Genomic DNA, 15083 nt, shown 5'->3' on the forward strand with positions numbered 1-15083 from the left:
GAACAAAACCCAGAAATTTGAATTTGAACAAAGCCCAGAAACTTGAATCCGAACATAACCCAGAAACTTGAACCCAAACATCAAACATTAAGATCTAAAAAATTATCCCATTGAGTATTGTTGCTATAAGTGTTTGAGCATAATTTTGGGTTATGAACCAAGACATTGATTTCACTCAGTATTGTTGTAGTAGGTGTTTCATCAGGAAATCAATATAGAAAAAATATAGATTCCTAACATTTCTACCAAAACAGAAACTCAATTCACATCTACAAAGAAAAATATTAAAACAGTTTGCTACCAAATACCTCTTCTCCCAACATCATTTATAAGCTCTGCCACCATACCATTATTAAAGCTTTACCAAGTTGCTCCAGTTCTTGACGCCAACTACTACGCAAGTTCAACCTCTGCTTGTTTTAGACTTAAGAGCAAGAAGTAAGAGCTTGTATTGTTCTGTTATAAATTGGTTAGTCAGTTAGAGTTACAGACCAATTTTCTGTTAGTGTTTTTTTCTGTATTAGTTGAATATAAATATATTGTAACCTTTCTATTTCTTAATATACAGAGACTTTTCATTATCTCTTTCTCTTTACTGTTCTATTACTAATATGGTATCAGATTAAGGGATTTCCTTGAGACGTTGATTATCTCCTCTGTTTTTTTTTAGGATTTCTGTCGAAATCCATGGCTCGTACTCGTACTCGAGGCCCTCCTCGCATAGATAGCACTTCTCAGAATACCTCCAATGGTGCAACTGTTTCAACTGATGCAAATAGGTTCTCTGCTCTTGATCTGACTGGTCATTCATCCCATGAGGATGCTTGGAATCCTTATTTTTTGGCTCACAGTGATCATCCTGGTGCAATTCTGGTTCCCAAAATTCTCACAGGAGGTGAAAATTACAGTTCTTGGAAGCTGTCCATGACTGTTGCTCTTCTTGTTCGGAACAAATTGAAGTTTGTTAATGGAAAGATCAATCCACTTGATCCTGAAGATGATGACTATGATGCTTGGTGTCGATGTAATAGCATGGTCATTTCGTGGATTCTCCATGCTGTATCCAGTGACATCGCTGATAGTATCATGTATCTTGATGAAGCATCTACTATTTTGTCTGAGCTCCATGACCGTTTTCATCAGAATAATGGTCCTCGTGTGTTTGAAGTGAAGCGATCCAGGCAGGCTCTCACGCAAGGAAGCAAATCTGTCCAAGCTTACTTTACTCGGCTCAAAGCTCTTTGGGATTTGGTTCGTGAGTTTCGCCCTCAACCTGTTTGTAACTAGGGCGCAATGAAGACGATTGTCGATTATCAAGAACAAGACCAAGTTTTGGACTTCTTGGTGGGACTCAATGATTCTTATTCCGCTGCCCGATCTCAGATTTTGATGCAAGATCCTTTTCCAACAATCAACAAAGATTATGCTACCATAATACAAGAAGAACGACAAAGGGGTCTCATCCATCCTCCTTCCAAGTCAGTTGCTTCTACCTCTTCTTCTCCTTATACTCAGTTTGTTGGGAATGTTCAATCTGCTCGACACAAGCTTGTCTGTCATCATTGTGGTCTCACGGGACATACTATAAACAATTGTTATAAGCTTCATGGTTATCCCCTAGTCATAAACTTCATGGGAAAGGTCGTGGTTCTGGTTCTATCTCGGGAAAAACAGTTACTACTCATTTTTCTGGTTCTACTAATGACAAAAATGGAGACAATTCGAACTCTTCTTCTGATCTTGTATCTTCTCTGTCTTCTTCATAATGCCAGAAAATAATAGTCTTGCTAGGCCAGCAAGTTCAAGCTTCTTCCTCAAATCCTTCTTCCTCCTCCTCTGACCAGCCCCTTGTTTCTCACTTTATCACTCTTTTTCTATCACTCTTTTGAATGTGTTATATGTTCCATCATTCCATTATAATCTTTTATATGTTAGTTCCTTAACACAATCTGCTAAATGCTCCTTCTCTTTCTTTGACGAATATTGTTTCATTCAGGATACTACTCGGACTTGGCAGATTGGGATGGGTGAAAGACTTGGCAATTTGTATTACTTGACTACTCCTTCTTCTGATACTGCATCTGTATTTTCTTTTACTGATTCAAAGCCAACTGTAGGAACTTTATGGCACTATTGGTTGGGCCATCCTTCATGTATTAAAAACCATTCTTTGAATAAAGATTTGCAATTTCAGTATTCCTCTTCTTCTGATTTTCATTGTTCTATTTGTCATTATGCTAAACAAAAATGATCGCCTTTCATTTCTAATCATAATATTTCAAGTGTTTATTTTGTTCTCATCCATATTGATATCTAAGGACCTTTTCATACACTTACTGTTGATGGCCATAGATTTTTCCTTACCATAATTGATGATTGTTCTAGGTACACTTGGGTTCATTTTCTTAAACAAAAATCAGAAGCATAACAAGTTATCCTTGATTTTATTCCCCTTATCAAAACCCAATATAATACTCAAATTAAAGCAATCTGATCCGATAATGCCAAAGAACTCCAATTTCCTCAGCTTTTTAGCTCCTTAGGAATCATCCATTATCATTCTTGTGTTGACCGACCTCAACAAAATTCTGTTGTTGAACGTAAGCATCAACACCTTCTAAATGTACCCCGAGCTCTTCTCTTTCAATCTCACAATCCATTGGTCTATTAGGATGATTGTATTGCTACAGCCACCTATCTTATAAATCGAACTCCAACACCCAATTTACAACATCGATCTCTTTTTGAGGTTCTTCATAAGAAATCCCCTACTTATGGTCATCTTAAGGCTTTTGGTTGCTTAGCATATGCCTCTACACTTCCTAGTCACAGATCCAAATTTTCATCCCGTGCTATTTCTTGCGTCTTCATTGGTTATCCTAATGGAATTAAAGGGTATAGACCTCTTGATTTAGACACCAATCGCATTTTTTTTTCTCGGGATGTTCAGTGTCATGAACAAATTTTTCCTTTTGTTTCTACTCATTTTCTTTCCTCAGATTCATGCAATTTTTTTTCTTCTCCTATGCTACCTGTTCATGTTGTATCTGATGATATTTCTAATGCATCTAATTCTCCTTCTTTGTCTATTGATACTTCTTTACAGCCCACTTCCTCATCTTCTAGACCATCTTGTCATACTAGAAAGCCTTCATATTTGCATGACTATCATTGTGATCTTTCTGCTAATGTGTTTTATTTTCCTTTCTAGACTACTTCTCACATTACTCAGCATCCTATTTCACATGTTCTTTCTTACAACCGATTGTCCCCCACTTTTAAGGCATGTGTTCTTAATATTTCAAGTCAAAGTGAACCTGAATTTTTTTCTCAAGCAGTTGGGATACCCGAGTGGGATTTGGCCATGGTTGAAGAGCTTGATGCTCTAGAGAGGAACCAGAATTGGACTGTGGTTAGTCTTCCTCCTAACAAACATATTGTTGGCTGCAAATGGGTTTATAAGATAAAGCATCATGTTGATGGTTCTATTGAACGTTATAAGGCTAGACTTGTTGCTAAGGGATATACTCAACAAGCGGGGATTGACTATATTGATACTTTTGTGCCTGTAGCCAAATTAGTTACTGTCAAACTTCTTCTTGCACTTGCTGCCATCAATGGCTGTTTTCTCCACCAATTGGATGTCAACAATGCTTTTTTACATGGTGACTTACATGAAGAAGTGTATATGAATCTACCTCAAGGGTATAGTCCTAAGGGGGAGTTACCATCTAATCCCGTTTGCAAGCTTCAAAAGTCTTTGTACGGTCTGAAACAAGCATCACGACAGTGGTTTGAAAATTTTTCTACAGCCTTAAATGAAGAAGGTTTCATACATTCTGCAACAGACCATTCCTTGTTCATTCGGAACTCTAATCAAGGTTTCATTGCTCTCTTAGTCTATGTTGATGATGTGATTATAGCCAGCAATAATCTAGCTGAAGTAGAAGCTTTGAAATCTAGATTAAACACTCGGTTCAAGCTGAAAGATTTAGGTAACTTGCATTATTTTCTTGGCTTGGAAGTGGTCGGTCACCTAAAGGAATTTTCATCTCACAAAGGCCTTATGCTCTAAAATTTTTGGCGGATTTTGGCTATTTAGGATGCAAGCCGATCAACACTCCTATGGAACCTAATTTGAAGCTTAGTCAAGAATCTGGTGAAACTTTAGAAAACCCTCAGCTGTACCGAAAAATCATTGACAAGCTCCAATACTTGACCATAACAAGACCGGATTTTTCCTACTCAGTCAATAAACTGAGTCAATTTCTTTCTACACCACGTGTTCCTCACTTGAAGGCTGCCCAACGGTTACTACAGTATGTCAAAGAAAGTCCAGGTCTTGGCATTTTCTTTTCTGTCAATTCTGAAATGAAACTGAAGGTGTATACGGATTCAGATTGGGGAGCATGTCAAGATACCAGAAAATTGACTACTGGTTTTTGTGTTTTCCTTAGGAACTCGTTAATCTCTTGGAAAAGTAAGAAACAACAAACAGTTTCAAGGTCTTCAGTTGAAGCTGAATATAGGGCTATGGCAAATGCAACTTGTGAAGTTGTTTGGCTGACTTCATTGTTAAAAGAGTTAAAGCAAGTTCATGAAGAACCTATAGAGTTTTATTGTGACAACCAAGCTACTCTACACATTACTGCAAATCCTATTTTTCATGAGAGAACAAAACATATAGAGATAGATTGTCATTTGGTGAGAGAGAAGATACAGTCCGGCCTTATCAAAACTGCACATATTTCCTCTCAAGAGCAGATTGCAGATGTATTCACTAAAGCTTTATTTCCTAATCAGTTTAAGTTTTTTAAGGACAAGATGGGTTTGCAAACCATATACAATCCATCTTGAGGGGGAGTTTTAGACTAAAGAGAAATAAAGTTAGAGCTTTTATTGTTCTGTTATAAATTGGTTAGTCAGTTAGAGTTACAGACCAATTTTCTGTTAGTGTTTTTTTTTTCTGTATTAGTTGAATATAAATATATTGTAACCTTTCCATTTCTTAATATACAGAGACTTTTCATTCTCTCTTTCTCGTTACTGTTCTATTACTAATAGCTTGAGAAGAAGAAGTAGAAGAGAAGGAAGAGGAGGAACCTGTTATACCCAAAAATTGGAGAATGCATCCTAGGAGGCTAAGGAGAATGCATTCTAGGAGAGCTAAGGGGAGTGGTCCTAGGAGACCCCAAGGAGGATGTGGTCCTAGGAGACCCCAAGGGAGTGATCCATCCGAGGAGAACTCAAGAAAGTGGTCTTAGGAGACCCCAAGGGGGATGTGGTCCTAAGAGACCCCAAGGGTGTGTAGGAGGCAAGCCTCCCAAGGTTTCCTAAGTGTTGGCTCGAACGTGTCCAAGGTAAGTAGCTAAGGAGGAGGAGTCTCATGCAAGAGAATGGAGACTTAGATTTTGATAAGGAGAGCCTATACAATGTTCGATCGGACATGTTTGGGAGATGCTAAAGGAGGTTGCCTCAATGTTGTCCAAGGTGAGGTGCCAAGGAGGTTGCCTCGGACCACCTTGGTCCGAGGAGAAGCCAAGGAGATTGGTTCAAGGAGGAACATGGCACGCTAGAGGAGAGTGCCATGTTAGAGGAGAGAAGTGCATGTCCTACCACCATGCACGTTCAACCCACGAAAACATGTCCTACCACCATGCATGTCCTACCACCATGCACGTCCGACCAACACTTGCATGAGTGGTCAATAGGAGGTGGATCAACTAGCTAGAGGAGACTAAGTCAAGATTCCCAGAGACAGCTTCAACAACATACGCGGGAATCTCTCATTCTTCCCACAAATGGGGGGTTTGTTACATTTCGAATTTTGAATGTTTAAATGTAATAAATATAATAAAATATCCCTATCATAAGGGGATATCAGTTGAGGATCCCAGGCCTATAAATAGAGAGCTTATGGGATGAGAGAGGGGGCTTCTTCTGCTTCTTCTTTCTAGAGAGAGAAAATTGGGACTGTGTATTCTAGAGAGAGAAAGTTGGGTCTGAGTATTCTAGAGAGAGAATTCTTGTATTTTTGCAATATGTACTGAAGAAACTCAGTTGGCTCAGTCCATCTGATCTTGAGTATAGATCTATAAATCACAACTCCAAGTGGATTAGGCTATTACCGACAATCGGGGCTGAACCACTATAAAAATCTCTTGTGTGTTCTTTATTTTATTTATTATACCGTCTGTGTCGTTTATATTCTCTTGAAGGCTTGTCGTTATTGACGTTCTCACGTCGTTGGCTAAAATCACAGTCAACAGAACCTTCTGCACCAAGATCTGTTCGTCGCCCATTCTCCTCCTACAACGATGACATCGGTCCCCAGCTCCGACCTCATGCACTTCGACCCTTCTGGGAGCTCCCCCAAACATAAGCCTTGACTTCGCTGCTTTCCATTGCCCATCGCAGTGGAGAATAAAAAGAAGTCGAAGCAGTAGAAAAGATTTAAGTTTAATGCAGATTTAGGTTTTAGGATTTTAATTTTTACCAATGTTTAAATATTAATAAATATTTAGTTTATGATTTTATTTAAAAAATACTAATATATTTTAGAAATAAAATTTAAATTAAATAATTTATTTTGAAAATTAGTTTTTTTTATTTTCAATTTAATTTAAAAAAATATTATTAAATAAACCATTAATGAGATGGCACTTGTGTACACAGTCATCTTTTAATGGACCTAATGGGCTGGGTACCAACGAACCCCGAAGGAAGTGGATATTGAATACTTTTCCCACAAAAAAAAAAAGAGATTGGCTACTAATTCACATGTTTTTCAAAATATTAGGTACTTTTGTGTCTAATTCCCCTAAACATTGATTATAACATTTCATTGCATGCGTGATCCATGTGCTAATACATTTTAATTACCTATTGTCTGTATTTTCACCTCTGACACGTGGCAACCCCTAATGACTAGCTCGAATGTTCATAGACATCGTTGGGGCATGTTACTACCCGAGGCCCCTAGTCGGAGAAAGGGTCCTCCGAGGTGAGACTTTGCCTTTGACAGTGGGCCGAGGGTGCCTCAGTAGATTACTTCTCGATGTTCGTCCTTGGGGTTGGAGGTTCTCTAGCTCGGGCAATTAAGGTGAAGGCTCTCGTCCTCAACTCATCTTCCAGCTCTGAGGTTCTGTTTCTCAAACCTAAGATAGGGCGCAACGTGTCAGCAAATGCGGGTTTGCAGAGCCAAAGGATCATTTGACAACCTTTATGGGCGATCCGTCAACAATGTTGTCGAGTGTACGACTCGACAATTCACACTCCCACTACGCCGTCTAACATGGAGGCACTTACAGCATGCCCTGATAGTACCATGGGCATGTTCTCCATAAAGTAGGTACTTTTCTGCAATGGGCCCCGCAACTCTCGCTTAGGTCATGGTCTCTATTCAATGCAGCCCAATGCATTGAAGTGTATTAATCCCCCAATAATGGGAAGAATGTGTATTAATTACTTATGATTAACCAAGTACCGAGGTACATAATCATGGATAGCAGGCTTTACAGATGAGGTTATCCTTTGCCCTTACTTTGATGTGTGTCCAAGCAAGAAGCCAGTTTAATACTACGAGAGGGACATGAAGGTTTTTGTGGAGATCACGCTGGGCGAAAGAGCCTCTCTGAGAAGATCTTAAGGCAAGGATATTTTTGGCCCACCATGAACGGAGACGCGATGGATTATGTCAAGAAATGCGACAAATGACAGGGTTTTCCCAATGTCCCCCTAGCACCTCCAAATGAGCTTACGCAAATGACCAGCCCATGGCCTTTTGTTGTCTGGGCATCGACCTTATCGGGTCCCTGCCTACAGGGAAATAAGGGGTGAAATATGCCATAGTGGTCATCGACTACTTCACGAAGTAGGTTGAGGTTGAACCGCTCGCTACTATCACCTCCAAAAAAGCTTTAGATTTCGTCATTAAAAACATCGTTTGCCAGTATGGGATTCCAAGGAAGATAGTCTCCGACAATGGATTGCAGTTCAACAGTGAGGTGTTCACGGACTTCTGTTGATGGCATGGTGTCATCAAGAGCTTCTCTTTCATGGCCCATCCGCAATCCAATGGCCAAGTGGAAGCAGTTAACAACACACTCAAGTCCACTTTGAAGAAAAGGCTGGAGCAAGCAAAAGGAGCTTGGCCCGAGGAGATACCTAGGGCATTGTGGAGTTACCGCACCACTGCTCAGACCTCCACCGGCCATTCTCCCTTCTCGATGACCAACGGGTATGAGGCTATGCTCCTAGTTGAAGCAACAATTCCCACACATCGACGGGATACATATGATCCGACCACGAACCATGCCTTACTTCAGGAGTCCCTGGACCTCGTGGAGGAGCTGCGCAAAGCTTCTCAGCTGCGAGTAGAGTCCTACCAGCAAAAGGTGGCTAGATATTTGAACTCTAAAGTGAAAGATAGAAAATTTAGGGTCGAAGATCTGGTGTTGCAAAGAGTCTTCTTAGCGTCCTGAGACCCCGGTGCAGGAGTGTTGGGAACATACCAAGTCAAGATCGTTATATGTCTGGGATCATACAAATTAGCCCGACTTAGTGGGGAGCTGATTCCTCACGCTTGGAATGCTGAGCATCTTCGCCGATATTACTAGTAATATGAGCAGTAAACATTGTCTATTTCTATAACACCCCATGTAGCCTTCGGGCACATGTAATGGAAACTATGTATATAAAACAATGTAAGAAATTTATTGTATGCTTATGTTCTTTGATTTCCTTTATATTCTATTAGTGCTATGTAAGAGCACCTGCTCACCTGGATAAGTGATTGCAGACTAGTCTCTGATCACTTGGGGGAATGGATTTAGGGAAGCCCTACGCCTCACAAGGAACGACCTAGGAAACTAGGAAACTAGTGAAGTCTAGCCTAGAAGGCAGCTTGTTCCAGACATAACTAAGTTTAGCACCTAGGAGCAAGATAACCCAAGTAGCGCGAGAATAGACTATTTTCACCTCCCTTGGACACCGAGCCCAAGGAGCTTTGACCAAGTCTCTTGGTCTCGAGATGCGAACGGAAGGCCGAGTACCCCATACTTGGCCTCGAGAAATCCGCGACATGGGAAGCTTCGCTAGTCGACGAGTGAAGCACCCCTAATGTCACTATATCCCATATATAGAAAACTCAGTATAACACAGACTTAAGAATTTAGGTTACCACTGAGGACAATGCACGCCCGAAGAGTAATAACCAAATCCTAGTCTGCGTGATACAGACGGATACCTCGGCAGGTGGAGTCACCTAGGCCATTGGATCTACTAGGGTCACCTCGGCAGCTTGGGTAGCTTGGAGGAGCTCATTGAAAAGGAGTTTATACTTCTCAGGCTCCCTAGTGAAGTCCAATCTCATGTCTTGGTTGTGATACCAAGCCATATAGAAGGCATCCTCGGCGATAGTCTCGGTTTCTCGTTTAAGCTTCCCCACCTGGCACCAAGCAGACTTATTCAACTCCATTGCTTGGAGGGCCTTCCTCACTGCTAACTCAGCCTGTTCGATAGCCTCCTTAGCCTGCTCTTGAAGTTGGGATTTCTACAGGACCACTCGGGCGACCTCAGCTGTGGCCTTCTTAGCCTCCTCCTGGGCTCGCTACATACCCTCAATGGCTGCCTTTGTCTCATATTTGGTCTGCTACATGTCATCGGAGGCCTTCTGGATGGGTTTCCTCAAGCTCTCAAGAGTGTTTTCGCTCGGCCTCTAGAGAAACCTTGACCCTAGCAAGTTCTTCCCAGTGGCCTTTCATTTTCTCCTTAAGGGAGACAATATTGTTCTGGGACTTCTGGAGTGCATACGAATTCTCCAACATAATGTCTCCCAGGCGCTGGCAGACCAAGGCGGACTACAAAATGAAAATATTAATGTGTTAGCCTGATAAAACCTTGTTGAGTTTAATTCAAACACGGGAATGACTAGCTTACTTGAGCATAGGCGTACCGACACAAATCCACGAGAGAAGCCTCATTACTATCGTTGAGTTGGGAGAAGCTTCGGGTGGTCAACCCACACATGGTGGAGCTGACCCCCAGGAGGATCTCGCGTGGTGAAAGGAGCAACAATCTCTCCTAGCTTGGCAGAGAAAAAATTCTCTAGCTCGGCCCTACCAATTGGAGGGATGATGGGCCTCTCTCAGGGTGGCTTGAGTTGACAAAGGGCCTTGAACATCTCGTGCAAGGCTTTGTTGCCCTCTTCCAGCCTCGCCTTGAAGTGTTGAAGCATCTTCTCATACTGCTCTAGCAAGGCCCCTTCATACCTCTTGAGGTACACGAGGAGACGGATCTGGGGTGGCACCACCTCCTGCTCTGAATCTTGAACCGACCCTTGATCCGATTATGGGACCTCCTCCTGCCTTGACTTTTGAGCCGTCTCATCTTACTTGAGCGAGGAAGGGATCTTCACCACCTGGGGCAAGTCAACTGCAAGGACCTCTATGGGGGAGTGGAGACTCTCTGCCTCTTGGCCGGAGGAGAGGATTGGGTTGCTCTTGGGGATGCAACGACCCCTCTCCTACCGAAGAGCTAGGGGCACTCCTAACCTTAGCATGGATCGGGCAATGTCCGCCAATCCCATGTGAGCTGCAGGAACAAATCAAATAGTTAGCGTACATTCTACACAAACGAATAAGGAAATAACATAAGCTACTCGGAGGCCCACCGTGAGTTGAGCCTCGGTGCAAATAGTGAGGGTGTATTATCCTATTCCAGACCTCACAACTAATGTTGGTACTATATTGGCAGAACCAGCTCAAGTTGAAGGACATCACTCGGTCTAGGGGTACGAAACCATGAGAAGTGGACTGCCTCCTCGGGCAGTGGATATAAACTTGTAACGACCCAAAAATGCTAATAGGGTTTACCGCCTTGATTAGCATGTCGGGGAGGGCATAATTAGATATGTATGTGATTTAAATGCATGACCATGTGGCATGCATGATTTATATGATGATGTGAATATATTATATGCATGTGTTATGAGTATTAAATATGCATGTGGGCCCTTTACTGTTTATAAGGGCATACCTGTAATTTTGGCCCGTTAGAGCATAAATGTGACTATATGTGTTAAATGGTTGAGACCACATTATTATGTGGATATATCTGCAGTACACGGCTCAAGGTGATTCTAGTGAGCGAATTAGTGAAATAGTCACAGCGGGGTTTAATACACGACTTGGGGTGAGATTAGGGGTATTTTGGGAAGTTTAATGTATATTTGGGGTTTATTGAGTAATGGATAAGTATTTAGTAATTAGTTGGACGTGACGGAATTAATTGGAAATTGGTAGGATGACTTGAGGAGTTAGCGGAAATCGATAAAATGATTGTTTTACCCTTAGAACAATAAAGGGTTGAGTTGTCTTGAGGTGTATTTTAGTCTTTATACTAGGATATTTGATCAGCTGAGTTTTAGGAAACCACGAGAACACCCTTAGAACACTTAGACACTCACTAGAATGCTCTCAACTCACAAAACGATCTTTTTTCCCCTCAAAATCAAGGGCAAACTCTAATTTTGAAGGAGAAAAACTAAAGAATTTTGGAGGAGAAACCTGAAGAAGTACGCTTGAGAACTAGGAAATTAAAGCTAGGACAACTAAGTGATCTTTGAAAGTTAAAGCTTCTAATTGAGGTAAGGTTTCAAAATCTTTTTCTGCTTAATAGTAGCAAGAACTTAGAGCTTGCATGAGAATGGTTTCTAAGGCTGATTTTGGGTGTTTGAGGAGGGTAAGGAATTGTTTATAGGCTATATATGGTGTTTAGGCTATAAGGATAAGAATTTCAGGCTTGAATATGAGTTTGGCTGATTATTTGGGGTATGAATTTAGGGTTAGGCTCGAGAAAAAATGTTGGGAAAGTTGGAATTTCTAGGTTTGGGGCCTTGGCACACGGCCCTATTCTTCAGGCACCGCGACCCGCGTGCTTGAAGAGGCTGGGATGCCTCTGATTTGATGGGCGGGTCGTAACCTAGGGGGTTGAAAGTCATGGCATGTATCCTCCAGCAGGGAGGACCTGGCCTCTGTCTAAGGGGCTAGACGCGACCCTAAATGGGAAATTAAGGGAAACCAAGGTTTTAGGCTTGGGGAGGCATGGGGTTTCAAACCTAAGCGCTCGGGATGAATTCTACTACCCGGTTTAGTAGAATTTAAGCTCCCAAAGGCTAGTATCTTTTTCCAAAACATTTAATTGGATTTGAATTTGATAATTTATCCATCATTGTTTGTGACTAGGATTACCGCTAAAGCTCAGGACTGAGGGTCGTGCTCGGAGCTGTTCTTTATCTATCACTTAGGATTTGAGGTAAGAAAATTGCATCCATGTGGTTGTAACATCCCAAAATTACCTAATAAGGCTTAGGGCCTTGATTGGGGGACCGAGATGGAAATATATGAAATTACGTGTTTAATTGCTATATTAACTGTTAATATGTGGATTATGTGATAAAATGATTAAATGCGCATATTTAGGGATATTAAATATGCATATGGGCCCGCTTCTTATTAGAAGGGAGACTTTGGTAATTTGGCCCGTTGCGGGCATAAATGTGTATTTATGTGCATATATGTGATATATGTTAGAGACCACATTATTATGTGGGTTTATTTGAACTATACACCACGAGGTGATCCTAGGGAGCAAGTTAGTAGGAAAGTCACAACGGGACCCAATACCCGACTCGGGGTGAGTCAAAGGGTATTTTGGGTATTGGATAATTAATCGGGTTAATGGGTTATGAAAATAAATAATTGGTGATATATTTGGAGTTAGAGAGTCTAGGAGGAAATGTTGGGGAAATTTACCATTTTTCGCTCGATGACGTTTTTTGTACGCTGAGCCTTGTGATTAGCTTAAGTTAGATAAGCCTAGTTTAATAAAGGACAAAAGTAACATAAACATCTAGTGGCGGCTACCAAATCAACACCCACTCTCCTTCTCTTTTACTCTTGAGTTCTCAAGCTTTCCAAAGCTTTCCAAAAGAAAATCCTTGAAGCTAAATGAGATTTTGGGCTAGGGTCACATGAATTGGAGCTAAAACTTTGGGAATAGATTCAGTAAAACCTTGTGGATTCAAACAAAAATTGGGGTAAGCTTTCAATTTTGATTTATGGCCATTAATTTTTGAGTTGTTTAGTTGTTTTAAGAGTATTCTTGAACCCTTTTAGTTTATGAATTGAAGTTAGAATTTGATGAGCTTTAAAGCTAGATCTTTGATGGGTTTTGTTGCTGGAACATTTCAGAGTGTTTGGGATAATTGAATTATGTTTTGGGGTGATTTTTGAGTTGGTTTGGCTTGGGTTTAGCTACTGAAAATGGAGGATTTTTGGGTTCAATGGGGTCGGGCCGCGACTCTGTTCTTGGTGTGTCACGGCCCTCTAGAACAAGATGGGAGCCAGGAAGGAGGGCAGACTGCAGCGCCACTATGGCTGGGCCGCAGTGCGTGTCTGTTGTTTGGGGAGGCTGGGCCTCTGGTTGGAGGGGGGCCGCAGCATAGGGACTTAGGGTCGCGGCTATTAAGGGGTTTTAGGACCCCTAGAAGGTTTTGAGTGTGGGAACTTAATCTTAAGGGCTCGGGATTATTTCCACTACCCGGTTTGGTGGAACCCGAGGTCCCGGAGGCTAGGACTTGGTCTGGAAGCCTTTGATCACTCGATATTAAGAGAATCCTATTTTATGGTTGTGACTTAGGCTATCGCTAAGGGCTCGAAACCAGGATCGTGCTCGAGGGTAGTTCTTATTTACGCTTGCTTGCACTTAAGGTGAGAAAACTACACACAGAACGTGATGTATGTGATTAGGGCTTGGCCTGTCTGTTGTATATTAATATGATTTGGGCTTGGGCCCTAGGGTTGATTATGTTAGGCCTTTGTTTTAAATGCTTGCTAATGAATGCTTAAGTGCTTATATTCATTGTATTAATTCTATGAGTAGGGCATGTGGCCCCGTTATATGAATGTGCTTAGTATTATGAAAATAGTTATTTAATGGGATTGTATGATTAGCATGATTATGTGCTTAATTGTCGGGATATGCCTATCCACGTCTGTTTCTTATAAGTAAGGTATGTAATCCTATATTAGGGCTTGACTTATAAGTCAAGGACGGAAATAGCGCGCTGTAAGCTGGTTGAGAGGCATTGGCCTAAACTAGCAACGTACTATTACATTGAACGACTCTAAGGTCGAAGATGAACCGTGGGGGTTGGGATAGCTCTATGGCTAGTGATAGAGAGCTAAGGGCAAGGGTCGAGATGACTCTATGGTCACGTAGCTAGGGCATAGGCCCGAGAGTTGGCATTAAAGCCAACTGAATATGGCAACGGCCCAGGTCGATCCAATGATCTTGTATTTGAACTAAATGAAATTGGTTATGAAGTAATGTTGTTGATTATTGTTGAATGGTTATTTAAAGTTATATTCTCTGTTGTTGTTCGTTCCATTTTCTTGCTGAGCCTCGACTCACGAGTGCTTTGTGATGCAGGTAAGGGAAACAGAAAGCTTGACCAGCCATGAGTTGGAGAGCTTCGGTGGCGGCGTGTACATATGCGGTTGCTTGACCATCACGGACAGGATTATCTCAGAGGAACTAGGGTTATAGCCCTGTTTTGTCCCTTAGGTCGGCTGTTATAACTTTTGTTATGTATTTCCCCTTTTTAAACCGTTGTGCTGTAATATTTTGGGATCCCATGTTGTATAACACTTTTGGAATTAAAGCAATGGTTATTTGACCAAAATTTTTAACCCTAACCCTTGTCACTAACCTTAGTTACATGATTTAAGCCTAATTACCTGATTAATAGGTCTGACAAAATTTTAAGTACATTGTGTAACGATCCTGGATTAGGAGGACCTTACAACATGGTATCATAGCCGCCAAGGTTTAAGGGTTCCTGAAGACTGGGCAAGTATGTACACTCTCCACTAAAGACAAGCTCGACTCAGGGTTCTGTAACTGTTATGTGTTTATATGTTAAATGCTTAAATATGGTATGAATGCCTTATCTACATGCCTGTTTAGGAAGCATGAGACTATCTGATAGGGCCTGGCCCTTGACTGTTGCATGAATGTTA

The 15083-nt window shown here is 41.4% G+C and overlaps 1 protein-coding gene across 1 annotated transcript; it reads left to right on the forward strand.

The window, feature by feature from the left end:
* The first annotated feature begins 687 nt into the window (after positions 1-687).
* LOC133785020 (uncharacterized) lies at positions 688-1287 on the forward strand. Its single transcript, XM_062224281.1, has one exon. It carries the CDS (start codon positions 688-690, stop codon positions 1285-1287), a length of 600 nt encoding a protein of 199 aa, XP_062080265.1.
* The last annotated feature ends 13796 nt before the right edge of the window (positions 1288-15083 follow it).

Source organism: Humulus lupulus, chromosome 6 (assembly GCF_963169125.1).
Source record: "Humulus lupulus chromosome 6, drHumLupu1.1, whole genome shotgun sequence".
Classification (NCBI taxonomy): Eukaryota; Viridiplantae; Streptophyta; class Magnoliopsida; order Rosales; family Cannabaceae; genus Humulus; species Humulus lupulus.

Excerpts from the sequence above, each read along its gene's own strand:
- LOC133785020 (XM_062224281.1), top strand. The coding sequence starts at position 688 with ATGGCTCGTACTCGTACTCGAGGCCCTCCTCGCATAGATAGCACTTCT.